At 47.9% G+C, this 15,339-nt stretch overlaps 1 protein-coding gene across 1 annotated transcript; it reads left to right on the forward strand.

Annotated features, from left to right (window-relative positions):
• Positions 1 to 1,671: 1,671 nt before the first annotated feature.
• On the forward strand, positions 1,672 to 15,227 carry LOC138799716 (uncharacterized). The gene is made up of 5 exons (XM_069981242.1): positions 1,672 to 2,050; positions 12,733 to 13,104; positions 13,331 to 13,600; positions 14,434 to 14,585; positions 15,078 to 15,227. Exons 1-5 carry the CDS (start codon positions 1,981 to 1,983, stop codon positions 15,114 to 15,116), a joined length of 903 nt encoding a protein of 300 aa, XP_069837343.1. The 5' UTR covers positions 1,672 to 1,980; the 3' UTR covers positions 15,117 to 15,227.
• Positions 15,228 to 15,339: the final 112 nt, after the last annotated feature.

Here is a 15,339-nt window from a genome sequence, read left to right on the forward strand (position 1 = left end):
GCCAACAGAAAGCAATAGTAGATCCTTAGTGATTTAAAGGGGGGATCCAGCATTAGAACACAGCTTATTTCTTTCAATAACAGTTCAGTTCAATTCAGCTCTAGTCACACCCAAACTAAGGACAAAAGTAGTGCTGTTTCTGTAAGAAAGCGACCATGTTTTTCTAATTTTGTGGTGTAGTCAACAACAGTAAATCTCAGAGTAGTTGTGATCAGAGATTGTGTGTAAATGTACGTCCTGGCGTCGCTAGGGGAGTTCAAAGGGGGGGGCGCACGCCGACCCCGCCCTGAAACGCCGCTGCTATCTGCATTCCGTGACCATGGCAATTAGCGTGCACGGTCCGATCGCTGTGCCCACTAATTAGGAATTTGATTGCAGCTGCCAAAGTTGACAGCTGCATTTAAATGCCCGTTTTCCCCATCCGTGGACCCCATGACACGATTGCAGAGGAGCAGTTTCTGTATCTGAGGGTCTGCGCTGTAATGGTGCTGATTCCGGCTCGGTAATCTATTGCTCTTGGCTGCAGCAGCCAAGAGCAAAAGAGCACAGATCTCATTTATCTATGCAGTATATCTACAACGCATAGATCTCAATGAGAGATCAGTGTAGTGTAAAATAAATAAATAAAAATATATTAATAAAAAATCCCCTCCCCTAATAAAAGTCAGACCCCCCCCCTCCTTTTCCCATTTTATAAATAAAAATAAATAAATAAAAAATGAATATGTTGCGTGTCGCCGTTTGCATAATCGCTATTAAATTATCACATTCCTGATTTCACATAAAAAAAATTTCAAAGTGCAAAATTGCACGTTTGGTTACATCAAATCCAGAAAAGTTGTACTAAAAAACGATCAAAAAGTTGCATATAGGCAAGTAAGGTACAGATAGAAAGTACAGATCATGGAGCAAAAATGACACCTGACACAGCCCCATAGATCAAAGGATAAAAGCGTTATAAGCCGGGGAATAGAGCGATTTTAGGAACATTTTTTTTTAAAAGGTTTTAATTTTTTAAAAGCCATTAAATAAAATAAAAGTTGTACAAGTTACATATCGTTGTAATTGTACTAACATGAGGAACATGCATAACAATTCAGTTTTACCCCAGGGCGGACGGTGTTAACCCCCCACACACACACACACACACACACTAAAAAAGAAAAATTGTGTTTTATTTTTTATATTACCACATATATAATTATTTTCTGGTATCACAGTGCATTTTATGCAAAACTTCAGCCTATCATTGCAAAGTACAATCAGTGGTGCAAAAAATAAGGGCTCATGTGGGTCACGTGCCATGGCCTTATATACACAAGGTGGAAAAAATGAAAACGCAAAAATGAAAATTGGCCGGGTCTTCTACAATTCGAATAATAATCTGCAAGATATTGCTGGGGCCACAAAGAAAATAATAAACATCCTATTCTTACATAATCACAATATCTATCGATCTGTATTGGAGCCCCTTTAAATCACCAGTTTACCACGCCTCTATTTCCCCAGTTATCCCAGTTCTGCGACTTTTCCTAAAATAATCCCACGTTTGGGACATTTCAGAGTTCCCTAGAATAAAACCTCCAATCAGAGGGCCGGGAGAGGCAGTGGGCGGGGCGGATGTGGAGTATCGTCCTATCAGCGCGGAGTAGGCGTGGTCAGGGGGGTGTACAGTCTTTTATTCGGTTACAAAGTATAACATCTGAACCGGAGTGGAGAGCGCGACCGTGAAGTCACACCGGGGTGGCTACGTGAGCGTGACGTCACTATCATCTCCTTACGTCAGGAGGGGTCCGCACCGGTCCGGAGTGTTGCGGCAGAAAACCCGAATTTGCAGGATTGAAGTAAGAGCTGCGCCCCACGGCGTGACGTCAGCGCTAAGGAGAATCCGTGACGTCAGAGAAGGCCCCCCTGTCCCCTCACCCCCCAGAGGGAGAACCCGGACCTCAGTCAGACGTGGCAGCTCCGGCAGCGGCCGGGATGGGAGGATGGAGGGGGCGCTCCCTGCTACTGGGGCTCCTGCTCCTGCTCTCAGGGGCTCTGCCGCCAGGTGAGACCGGGACCCCAGGGGTTAATGAGAGAAGGGAGCGGGATACAACAGGGTGACAGCATCTCTACTCTGTATCTAAGCTCCAGGGTACACTGCATCTAATCTCCGGGGTACACTGTATATAATCTCCTGGATACGTTGTATCTAATCTCCTGGGTACACTGTTTCTAATCTCCTGGGTACACTGTATCTAAGCTCTGGAGTACACTGCATCTAATCTCCGGGGTACACTGTATATAATCTCCTGGGTACTCTGTATCTAATCTCCTGGGTACACTGTATCTAATCTCCTGGGTACACTGTATCTAAGCTCTGGAGTACACTGTATCTAATCTCCGGGGTACACTGTATATAATCTCCTGGATACATTGTATCTAATCTCCTGGGTACACTGTATCTAATCTCCTGGGTACACTGTATCTAAGATCTGGAGTACACTGCATCTAATCTCCGGGGTACACTGTATATAATCTCCTGGATACGTTGTATCTAATCTCCTGGGTACACTGTATCTAATCTCCTGGGTACACTGTATCTAAGCTCTGGAGTACACTGTATCTAATCTCCGGGGTACACTGTATATAATCTCCTGGATACATTGTATCTAATCTCCTGGGTACACTGTATCTAAGCTCTGGTGTACACTGTATCTAATTTCCTGGGTACACTGTATCTAAGCTCCGGGGTGCACTGCATCTAATCTCTGGGGTACACTGTATCTAAGCTCGGGGGGGGGGGAATGTATCTAAGCTCCGGGGTACACTGCATCTAATCTCTGGGGTACACTGTATGTCAGCTTTCTGTGTACACGATATCCCACCTCTGGTGATGTGCTATGACTTAGCTCTAGAGATTCACTGTATCTCATCCTTGTGGGTTCACAACTTCACTGTATCTCAGCTCGTATTCACTGTATCTCATCCTTGTGGGTTCACTGTATCTCATCCTTGTGGGGTCACTGTATCTCAGCTCAGTCCCAGAGGCTGTCAGGACATGCTGGGGTTTGTAGTTTTGCAGCAGCTACAGATTGGGGAAAACTGCTATAGAGAGTACTGCACTTAAAGGGCCAGTCCACCTTTATGCAACTTTATCTTCCTGATCTCTTTTTCTTGATTTTTCCCTCCATCTGTTCCTGGTAAAGTTGGGTGCCAACAAACATGGCAGATCCTGCGGTGCCTCAGTGTCGCCCCCTCCAGTGCAGTGTCCATGCCTGCCTCAAGGATTGGTGGTCACCCAGCTTTCCCAGAAAGTGAGCAGCTGAATAGAAACCTATGAAATATATATATGTATACTTATTTGTGTGCGGGTGGAGGTCAGGGCGTATGTGGTCTTTGTCCTCGGATCCTTTGTTGTAGGTAGAGCAGTCGTGTGATGCAACAGATGAGACATCCTCCGGGATATGAGAGACATATGGTGTCAGACGTGAGACAGGCGGCTGCGCTGTGGATGGAGCCAGCTATGAGAGGGTTAATGTGTCAGAGATTAGTGAGCGTGCAACACCAGGAAGCGGCCAACATGTGCAAACCTGCAGCCGCACAACCTGGGCCACCACCGATCTATCACTGTGTATCTACAAAATGATGGAGGACCAATACTGATCCTCATCATCCTCCTCCTAATCATTATCAGCACCATGATCATCCTCTTCCTCCTCATTACCACCATCCTTATCATCACTCCCTCCTCCTCTTCATCATCTTCCTCATCATTATCATCCTCCTCCTCCTCATCACATTTATCCTCATTATCACCATTCCTATCATCATCCTCTTCCTCATCATCAGCTGTATGATCATCATGCTTTTCCTCCCCATCATCAACATTGCCACCACCTTCTTCCTCCTCCTCCTTCTCATCTTCTACCAGAGTCTCCTGTAGCCTGAATCCTGTCTCCAATGTTGCAAAACTACATCTCACTGCCTGCCCTGCACTCCCTAGGTGGCTTAGTTTTGCAGCAGTGGGGGCTAGAGGCTCTGGCTGCTGCTCTGTCTTTCTCCCATACTTTACACTACAGTTCTGCTCATCCCCCATACTTTACACTGTAGCTCTGTTCATCTCCCATACATTACACTGCCACATTGAGCTGATATGAGCTGTGGTGGGCGTACAGGCTGTGGTAGGCGTACAGGCCGCATTGAGCTGATATGAGCTGTGGTAGGCGTACAGGCTGTGGTGGGCGTACAGGCCGCATTGAGCTGATATGAACTGTGGTGGGCGTACAGGCTGTGGTGGGCGTACAGGCCGCATTGAGCTGATATGAGCTGTGGTGGGCGTGCAGGCTGTGGTGGGCGTACAGGCCGCATTGAGCTGATATGAGCTGTGGTGGGCGTGCAGGCTGTGGTGGGCGTACAGGCCACATTGAGCCAATATGAGCTGTGGTGTGCGTACAGGCTGCATTGAGCTGATATGAGCTGTGGTGGGCGTGCAGGCTGTGGTGGGCGTACAGGCTGCATTAAGCTAATATGAGCTGTGGTGGGCGTGCAGGCTGTGGTGGGCGTACAGGCCCCATTGAGCTGATATGAGCTGTGGTGGGCGTGCAGGCTGTTGTAGGCGTACAGGCTGCATTGAGCTGATATGAGCTGTGGTGGGCGTACTGTACAGGCCCCATTGAGCTGATATGAGCTGTGGTGGGCGTACAGGCTGCATTGAGCTGATATGACCTTTGGTGGGCGTGCAGGCTGTGGTGGGCGTACAGGCCGCATTAAGCTGATATGAGCTGTGGTAGGCGTGCAGGCTGTGGTGGGCGTACAGGCCACATTGAGCAGATATGAGCTGTGGTGGGCGTGCAGGCTGTGGTGGGCCTACAGGCCGCATTGAGCTGATATGAGCTGTGGTGGGCGTGCAGGCTGTGGTGGGCGTACAGGCCGCATTGAGCTGATATGAGCTGTGGTGGGCGTACAGGCTGTGGTGGGCGTACAGGCTGCATTGAGCTGATATGAGCTGTGGTGGGCGTGCAGGCTGTGGTGGGCGTACAGGCCGCATTGAGCTGATATGAGCTGTGGTAGGCGTGCAGGCTGTGGTGGGCGTACAGGCCACATTGAGCCAATATGAGCTGTGGTGTGCGTACAGGCTGCATTGAGCTGATATGAGCTGTGGTGGGCGTGTAGGCTGTGGTGGGCGTACAGGCTGCATTAAGCTAATATGAGCTGTGGTGGGCGTGCAGGCTGTGGTGGGCGTACAGGCCCCATTGAGCTGATATGAGCTGTGGTGGGCGTGCAGGCTGTGGTAGGTGTACAGGCTGCATTGAGCTGATATGAGCTGTGGTGGGCGTACTGTACAGGCCCCATTGAGCTGATATGAGCTGTGGTGGGCGTACAGGCTGCATTGAGCTGATATGACCTTTGGTGGGCGTGCAGGCTGTGGTGGGCGTACAGGCCGCATTAAGCTGATATGAGCTGTGGTAGGCGTGCAGGCTGTGGTGGGCGTACAGGCCACATTGAGCAGATATGAGCTGTGGTGGGCGTGCAGGCTGTGGTGGGCCTACAGGCCGCATTGAGCTGATATGAGCTGTGGTGGGCGTGCAGGCTGTGGTGGGCGTACAGGCTGCATTGAGCTGATATGAGCTGTGGTGGGCGTGCAGGCTGTGGTAGGCGTACAGGCCACATTGAGCAGATATGAGCTGTGGTGGGCGTGCAGGCTGTGGTAGGCGTACAGGCCACATTGAGCAGATATGAGCTGTGGTGGGCGTGCAGGCTGTGGTGGGCCTACAGGCCGCATTGAGCTGATATGAGCTGTGGTGGGCGTGCAGGCTGTGGTAGGCGTACAGGCCACATTGAGCAGATATGAGCTGTGGTGGGTGTGCAGGCTGTGGTGGGCCTACAGGCCGTATTGAGCTGATATGAGCTGTGGTGGGCGTGCAGGCTGTGGTAGGCGTACAGGCCAAATTGAGCTGATATGAGCTGTGGTGGGCGTGCAGGCTGTGGTAGGCGTACAGGCCGTATTGAGCTGATATGAGCTGTGGTGGGCGTGCAGGCTGTGGTAGGCGTACAGGCCACATTGAGCTGATATGAGCTGTGGTGGGCGTGCAGGCTGTGGTGGGCGTACAGGCCGCATTGAGCTGATATGAGCTGTGGTGGGCGTGCAGGCTGTGGTAGGCGTACAGGCCACATTGAGCTGATATGAGCTCTGGTGGGCGTGCAGGCTGTGGTGGGCGTACAGGCTGCATTAAGCTGATATGAGCTGTGGTGGGCGTGCAGGCTGTGGTGGGCGTACAGGCCCCATTGAGCTGATATGAGCTGTGGTGGGCGTGCAGGCTGTGGTGAGCGTACAGGCTGCATCTAGCTGATATGAGTTGTGGTGGGCGTGCAGGCTGTGGTGGGCATACAGGCCGCATTGAGCCTATATGAGCTGTGGTAGGCGTGCAGGCTGTGGTGGGCGTACAGGCTGTGGTGGGCGTGCAGGCTCTGGTAGGCGTGCAGGCTGTGGTGGCGTACAGGCTGTGGTGGGCGTACAGGCCGCATCAAGCCTATATGAGCTGTGGTGGCGTACAGGCTTTGGTGGCGTGCAGGCTGTGGTGGCGTACAGGCTGTGGTGGGCATGCACTTTGTAGGTGTCCTGATGTCAGTACTCTTTGAAGTTCCCAGTTTCACATCTGTAAGAAGCAGGACCATAAATCCCAGCAGACAGCGGCTCTGATCTCACAGTACATGACCTTGGGCTACTTTGCCAGTGTTTCCTCATACTAAATCAATTCTGTGCCTAGAAGACCTTGAGGCGCCCCCTACTATCTGAAAAGAGGTGGCACGCCCCTTCTACCACATGGGTGGTCATCCAGCTCCCCTGATCCTCACAGTATCTTTCAGGTATCCCTGCAAAGAGTAGATGTTCAGGAATCTGAGAAAGCTGGGTGATGGAATCTCTGTTCATATTTCCCCCATCTTTCCCAGAATCCTTCTGTCCCCAGGCTGTGTACGGTGTACGGGCCGCTATCTCGCCTCCTCTGTGCTTGTCCTAACCTGCCAGGAAACTCGTGTCTCTTCAGCCGCTGGGCGTGAATTCTTCGTGTTCCTACAAGGAATCTTCCACCCTGTCTGATGGCGGCCTCAGCCTCACTGATCCGGGGGCGCATCAGAGCTGCATGACGTGACCTTCCTGAGCCCCTGGGGGTCTGCTCAAGGTGATGGGGCTGAAACCTGACATCAGCAAGTATCCTCCATTCTGGTCACTTTACCTGTCATGTGCACAACACAACTAGGATAATGTATCTAAGCTTGTCCTGTGTGATACTGTCTGCTGAGTTGCTGTATCTAATCCTGCCATCTGTGATACTGAATGTATCTGATCCTGGCTTGTCCTGTCAGCTCCTGTATCTGTCCTTTTGCCCTTTATGTTGGCTCTCCGTCTGGCGCTGAGGCTCTGCAGAGATTTGCGGTTCTTCGTGGCCAATCTATTATTCATATGCTTCTGTCAGGCGGACAGTGGAGGTGATGGGGAGCAGGCGGAGCACAGCGCTCCCCCTTTCTGTGGCTCCCAGAGGACGTGGGCATCACCCAGGGGTGATGTCAGCTGACAGTGCCAGGAGGTGAAGTCTCCCCACTGCCCACCCAGCCCCCCCCCCCCCATGCCACGTGCTCCCTGCCCCTTTATAACTGGGTCACAGAACAATGGATCTGTGTAAAATCCAGGTCACCAGAAAGCATCAGATCTGACCTGGACTAATTCTTTGAGCTTTTCTCTAAAATAAACACATTTAAAGAGCTAGAAGCTTTGGGATATTGTCTGCACAGCATATTCCGGCATCAGCGCTCAGGAACTACTATTTATCTAACACCGCTGGCAAGTAGCCCCTATATAATGTCTAAGAGGTAGTCACAGCCCCGCCCCTTAATGACATCACAGCTATAGTAGTAATATAATGACATGATCAGCCATGAGATCCACATACCTTAGATCACAGGAACAGCTATTCATCTATTACTGCTGACAACCAGCCCCTATATAATGTCTGAGAGGTAGTCACAGCCCCGCCCCCTCTATAAGCCCCTTTTAGGGGCTGGTTGTCCGCAGTAAAAAATGAATAGCTGTTCCTGTCATATAAGGTATGTCGATCTCATGGCTGATCATGTCATTATATAACTATTAAATTAGTCATGTTATAAAGGGGCGGGGCTGTGACTACCTATTAGACATTATATAGGGGCTACTTGCCAGTGGTGTTAGATAAATAGAAGTTCCTGAGCGCTGATGCCGGAATATGTTGTGCAGAAAGTATCTGGGTGTAATGGTGGAGTTGGATGAGAAAAAGGTCAATCTACTAAATACATTCTTCTCTACTGTATTCACAGAGGAGAATCCCAAAACAGACGACATGACTAGGGATAATGTAAATCCTCCCATAAATCTCACAGACTTACGCCTTAAAAACATTAAAATCCAGAAGGTATCCATTTTAGAGTTTTACAGGAATTTAGTACTGTGTTAGACAGACCGTTATTCCTAATATTTAAAGGTTCTATAATGACAGGGACTGTTCCATAGGACTGGCGCATAGCTAATGTGGTACCAATATTCAAGAAGGGGTCAAAGAGTGATCCTGGAAACTATAGGCCTGCAAGTCTAACATCTATAGTTGGTAAAGTATTTAAGGGGTTTGTAAGAGATGCTATACTGGAGTATCTTAATGAAAATAATCTTATGACGCAGCACAAGCATGGATTTATGAGGGATCGGTCCTGTCTAATCTGATCGGCTTCTATGAGGAGGTCAGTTATAGATTGGACCTGGGGGATTCTGTGGATGCTGTGTATCTGGACTTTTCAAAGGCATTTGATACTGTGCCACATGTAAGGTTGGTCTATAAAATGAGGATGCTAGAACTAGGGGAAAAACATATGTAAATGGCTAAGTAACTTGTTGTGTGACAGAAAACAGAGGGTGATCATTGATGGAACATATTCAGATTGGGTTTTAGTTACTAGTGGGGTACCACAGGGGTCAGTGTTGGGTCCACTTCTTTTTAATATTTTTATTAATGATCTTGTAGAGGGGCTACAGAGTAGAATCTTCATTTTTGCAGATGATACTAAACTGGGTAAAGTAATCAGTACAGAGGAGGATAATATCATATTACAGAGGGGTTTGGGGAAGCTGGAGGCTTGTGCAGAGAAATGGCAAATGAAGTTTTATGTGGGTACATGTAAGGTTATGCACTTGGGCCATAGAAATAATAAGTACAGTTATGTGCTAAATAACAAAACACTGGGTAAAACTACTTCTGAAAAGGACCTGGGTGTATTGGTGGACAGTAAACTCAACTTTAGTGATCAGTGCCAGGCAGCAGCTGCCAAGGCTAATAAAATAATGGGATGCATCAAAAGAGGTATAGATGCTAAGGATGAGAACATAGTTTTGCCTAAATCACTGGTCAGACCACACATGGAATACTGTGTACAGTTTTGGGCACTGGTATATAAGAAGGACACAGCTGAACTGGAGCTGGTGCAGAGAAGAGCAACAAAGGTCATTAAGGGAATGGGTGGGTTACAGTACCAGGACAGGTTATCACGCTTGGGGTTATTTACGCTAGAAAAAAGACGTCTTAGGGGCGATCTGATCACAACATACAAATATATGAATGGACAGTACAGAGATCTTTGTAGTGATCCTTTTACTCCTAGGTCTGTAACCATGACAAGGGGGCATCCTCTACGTCTAGAGGAAAGAAGGTTTTACCATCAACACGGCTGCAGATTCTTTTCTGTAAGAGCAGTGAGACTGTGAAACTCTCTGCCACATGATGTTCTAATGGCTGATTCAAGTTATGGGCATTAGATTTCCAGTGATAGGTTGATCCAGGGATTATTCTGATTGCCATTGGAGTCAGGAAGGAATTTTCTCCCTGTAATGGGGCAATTGTCATCTGCCTCATAGGGGGTTTTGCCCTCCACTGGATCAACACAGGTTGAACCTGATGGGCTCTTGTCTTCTTTCAACCTTATTAACTATGTTACTATGACATTACTGATATAAAAGTAATATAATGACATGATCGGCCATGATATCCACACTGTATACTACAGGAACAGCTATTCATCTATTACTGCTGACAACCAACCTGAATATCATGTTTGAGAGGTAGTCACAGCTCCGCCCCCTGTATGACATCACTAATATGATAATACTAATATAAGTAATAACCGTATTATAGTTAGTCTCAGGACTTGCAGTGTTTTGTCTGCTTCTCAGTAGATGGTTATGTTCCCAGTTTTGTATGCGTCAGCACAGGACCCCAAGCTTTTCCTTTTAGGGTCTGGAGCAGCGTCTGAGCCCGTCCCCGTCCTGGGAATCATCTTCTGTCTGTGACTCATCGCTCGCCGGGGCCTCTCTTACACGTAAACTGAGGTGTAAATTATATAATGGTGTGAAAATCGCAACTCCGGGCGTTCGTCCCACGTCAGAAAACTCTTCACACCTCAGTTTATTTTAGGCAGTGATTACTCCTCTCATCCAAAATCCTCTGTGCTGCTGTGGACCTCACTCCATACACTGTGTAAATCTCTGACCAGATCAGCACACTCCTCCCCTGAAATACTCTGACGCTTTCATTATGTAAACGTGCCTGAATTACCACATGATCACATTCTTCACCTTAAATACTCTGTGCTCCTGAATACCCTGCATGATTACATGCTCCTCTCCTGCAATACTCTGTGCTGCTGGGGCAGATTATGGATTCACAATTGGTTCCTTTGGGTGTGATGTCTCAGGCCTTGTCTGCGCCCCTCTCTATAGTGGGCTTCTAGGCTGGCGCAGTTTCCTTCCTGGCACAGGGCAGTGCTGAAAGGGTGCAGTGTCTTGTGGTCGGTTCCTGTGTGTTTACCGGCCGCCTGCGCTCATGAATGGAGCAGTGTGCTTCTGTTATTAACACCTTCCCGTCCAGTGACCCCAGAGCAGAGCATTATGGGACTTCCCTACAGGGACCACTGCTCTCTGCCACAGAGTAGAGTACAATGAATTGCCTTTAAACTCTTCACCTGTGTGTTCCGCCTGCACATGTCTAGTCCGCAGGGGCCTGCAAGGGGCCACATGTGTACTATAGGAGATGTATCATGCTATCTTATAGTAGAAAGCTCATCTGTGATTGGTTGTTATGGCCAGCAAAAAGAATCTATTCCCTATTTCATCCGTGTACAAGCACTGGTGTAAAGTAGAACCCTCAGCCATTAGGCTGAGCATTCCACTCCATATCAGTGCTTGTACATGGATAAAATAAATAAAGAATGATTATTACAAAAAGATACGTTACCTTGCTGTGTATGGGATCCCGGCCGGAGTGTATACACATAGTATATGCTCCGGCCAGGACCCCTAACGGCGCTGCAAACAAATGACATGTCAGTTTTCTGCGGCAGCTATTTATTACATCAGAACTCTGCGGGGCTAAAGATCATTCAGCCAGGATGATCTTTTCAGAGACCGCCCGTTCCGTGACCCGGCTGGGTCAAGGAACAGCCTGTCTCTTACTTTGTGTGCACATAGCCTTATACTGCTCCTATGTACAAGAATATAACTACTATAATACTTCTCCTATGTACAAGAATATAACTACTATAATACTGCCCCCTATATACAAGAATATAACTACTATAATACTGCTCCTATGTACAAGAATATAAGTACTATAATACTGTTCCTATATACAAGAATATAACTACTATAATACTGCTCCTATATACAAGAATATAACTACTATAATACTGCTCCCTATATCCCTATGATCAATTCATACACAAAATTCTGATGTGTTTTTTATTTAGCCTAGCGGCACTAGTATCAGCCATAGGTGTGAGGTGCAGCACTCTGTTTCTTCCCTGAACCGCATAACTACTATAATACTGCTCCTATGTACAAGAATATAACTACTATAATACTGCCCCCTATATACAAGAATATAACTACTATAATACTGTTCCTATATACAAGAATATAACTACTATAATACTGCTCCTATATACAAGAATATAACTACTATACTACTGCTCCTATGTACAAGAATATAACTACTATAATACTGCTCCTATATACAAGAATATAACTACTATAATACTGCTCCTATATACAAGAATATAACTACTATAATACTGCTCCTATATACAAGAATATAACTACTATAATACTGCTCCTATATACAAGAATATAGCTACCTTGTGGATTGGAAACTTTTATATGGTTGAGTGGATTCTCAGGCTGTGGTTGCAGTAGATGGCAGGTGTTGTGTTAATTACTCTCTGTAGTGCAGTGATGGGACGTTGTGCTGTCTTCATGTCTTTTTGGGATCTGTGATCTCTTTTCTAATCTTTGTTCGGCTTCTTGTGTTGATCGCTCTTTATTTCTGGTCCATTAGTGCCATCTACTGTACATTTAAGTTACTTACGTAGACACAGCAGCGGATTCCTGGCAGATGTGTTATTTTGTTCTCAATTTTTTTTAGGGGGTTTTGCAAATTCAAATTTTAAAAATTCTGTATCGTCTGTTTGTTTAGTTAAAAACACTAAAGTCACCTCTCCCAGCCTGACATGGCTGATAACAGAGAGTAATAGATTGTATATACCTGTCCTACAGTCACCTCTCCCAGCCTGACATGGCTGATAACAGAGAGCAATAGATTGTAGTCACCTGTCCTGTGGCTTGTATGTATTTCTGCTGTCAGTCCTTATTAGTTCCTGTCTTGTGTTCTCTTGTAGGAGCGGCTCAGGAGGAAACAATTGCCCCCCCTGCTGACAGCTCTGTTGTCCCCACTGTCCTGCTCCCTGTGGGTCCCTCTGATTTCCCTGATCTGAGTGTCAGCTCTGGTGTCTCAGGGTCCCCAGACGTTACATCAGAGGCTCCGGGTAATGAGGCAACTACTGAGACTGAGCGCCCGCCCGCATTGCCCACAGAGAGTGATCCAGAATCCAATGACCACGTTACCACTGCACTGGGAGACATCACTGGAACAAACAATGAGCCACTGTCCGATCCCAATAAGATGTCTGTGACCGACAGCCACGATATAGCCACCACCCAACCCCCTCCAACCACCGCACCGACATCTAGAGCTGGCAGCGTGACACCTGGTGAGTGACAGTTCATATTGGGTGGGGGTGCCTCCTGGGCACTGCTGCCCTCTTGTTACTTCACGGGCACAATGCATTTTGTTGAAAGGGAATGACACAATCACAATCACCAGTGCAGGAAACCATCAGTAAGTTGGAGCTGCAGGGAATGAGGAAACAGTCAGTAAGATAGAGGGTTTGTACAAAGTTCTGTTATGTAAGCGTTACCTCCTCTTATCCGCTACAGACAGCGCAACACCGACACCCTCGCTCCTCATCACTCTCAGGACGATGGCACCAACCAAGACGCAGCTGACCGATGACTCCACCCTGCACACTACAGCCTCCACCCTGCACACTACAGCCTCCACGTTCATGCTCTCCACCTTGATGTCCACCATCACCAGCAGCCTCATCATCAACAGCACGGTCAGACGGGTCAGCACAACTGCACCGCACACAACCAGGGCAGAGGGGCAGCAGGGTCCGTCTGTGCTGGAAGTGGGGCACAAGAAAGGTGAGTGGTCGGGGAATCCAGAACTGCTGGTTGTTATTGGAAACAGTCAGCAAGCTAGTAGGTAGACTCACCTGGACAGCTTACCTGGGAAATAGCACAGGTGACACTACTTTTACCTACAGGCGCGTAAATACTATGTAAATAGTCAGTGCTCTGTGCAGACTGTATACATGAAGAGAATGATGGGAGATTTCAGCTCTGAAGCTGCAGAACTGTTAGGGTAAATTCACACCGGCGTATCCACAGCGGATTTAACACTGCGAACTCGCAGCTAAATCCGCAGCGGATCCCTCCCCTGTGAATTCCAATGCGGTTACGTACTGGCTGCGGAATTGTCATCCCGCTGCCAGTATGTAAGTCCCGGCTCCATTAACCCCCGCCGCTCCAGATAATTACCCGCACCACGATCCGGCCGCGTCTGAGGCTCCCGGAGATCCCGCGCAGGCAATTAGTGACTTTGGCGGGGCCGTGCACTGATGGATCCGCCCGTGTGAATTTACCCTTAAAAGAGTTATCCAGTGCTACAAAAACATGGCCACTTTCTTTCAGAGACAACACGACTCTTGTCTCCAGTTCAGGTGCACTTTGCATTTAAGCTCCATTCACTTCAATGGAACTGAGCAGCAGAACCCCACCCGAACTGGAGACAAGAGTGGGGCTGTTTCTGGAAGAAAGTGGCCATGTTTTTGTAGCGCTGGATAACCCCCTTTTGTAATGTGTTGATAAGATGATGTTTGTGCAGAGTTAATATAAAAGCGTTAACATGATCAGAGAAGGCTGTTTTTGTGTGCACTTGTTGCGTCCACCTGCTGACTGTTTCCCTTTAATTTTAGATCTGCCCAGCAGCAGCTCCAACACTCTCTTCGTCATGGTTGTCTCCATCTTCACCATCATGACAGTCATGGTGGTGGTGGTTGTTGGTTTTCATAGATACAGGAACAGGAACAGCCGCAATGCGTTCAGACGCCTGCAGGACCTGCCAATGGTGAGATGTGGGACGTCCTCATAGTGCAGGGATGGGGAACCTGTAGCCCTACAGTTGTTGAAAGACTTCAATTCCCACGATGCCCGGACAGCCAAAGCTTTTGTTGTCCAGGCATGATGAATGGAGAGGAATGAGGTTACAGGACAGTAGCAGCAATCCACTCATTAGCCGGCTGCCTTTTAACTCACTGCCCCTCCACCCCGGGTGCTGGGAAAAGCTGCATCCAGTCTTGGGAAACTTTTCGCAGGATTGAATCCAGCTTTTCCAGGCACCCGGGGAGGAGGCTGGCTGCCTATATTCGCTCATCTCTACCCCCCAACATATCCCCGATGTGTGAACACTGCATGGATACGCTGTACCTGCCCCTAGTTGCTGCACTGATACACTGTAACTATCCCGAAGCCGTGTATGCAGGACTATTCACTGACAGCAAGCAGAGTTGAACTGGAAATATCCATTGGGGTTACTGAACTTTCACATTTATATTTGCAGGATGATATGATGGAGGACACCCCTCTCTACAGCTACTAGCGCCCCCTGCTGTAGTGTATGCAATGCGCATGGCCGGCTGGAGCCAAACATGGCTGAAGTCCTGCTGAAAAGGGTTTTTATTTATTGTTGAATAAAGTTTTATTTTCCCCAGTCTGACTTTCTTTTTTCCCTTTGCACCATATGAGATGTCTCACTTCACACACAAGTCACTTTGCAGAGTCCGAGATACATTTCACACTGTGTCTGGGTCTCTTCCAAAGAG

This window comes from Dendropsophus ebraccatus, chromosome 8 (assembly GCF_027789765.1).
Source record: "Dendropsophus ebraccatus isolate aDenEbr1 chromosome 8, aDenEbr1.pat, whole genome shotgun sequence".
Classification (NCBI taxonomy): Eukaryota; Metazoa; Chordata; class Amphibia; order Anura; family Hylidae; genus Dendropsophus; species Dendropsophus ebraccatus.

What these genes read in the sequence shown, in the direction of transcription:
- LOC138799716 (XM_069981242.1), top strand. Translation starts at nt 1,981, where the DNA reads ATGGGAGGATGGAGGGGGCGCTCCCTGCTACTGGGGCTCCTGCTCCTG. An exon ending in CTCAGGGGCTCTGCCGCCAG is followed by an intron (nt 2,051 to 12,732) that starts GTGAGACCGGGA and finishes GTTCTCTTGTAG; the next exon opens with GAGCGGCTCAGGAGGAAACA. An exon ending in AGCTGGCAGCGTGACACCTG is followed by an intron (nt 13,105 to 13,330) that starts GTGAGTGACAGT and finishes TATCCGCTACAG; the next exon opens with ACAGCGCAACACCGACACCC.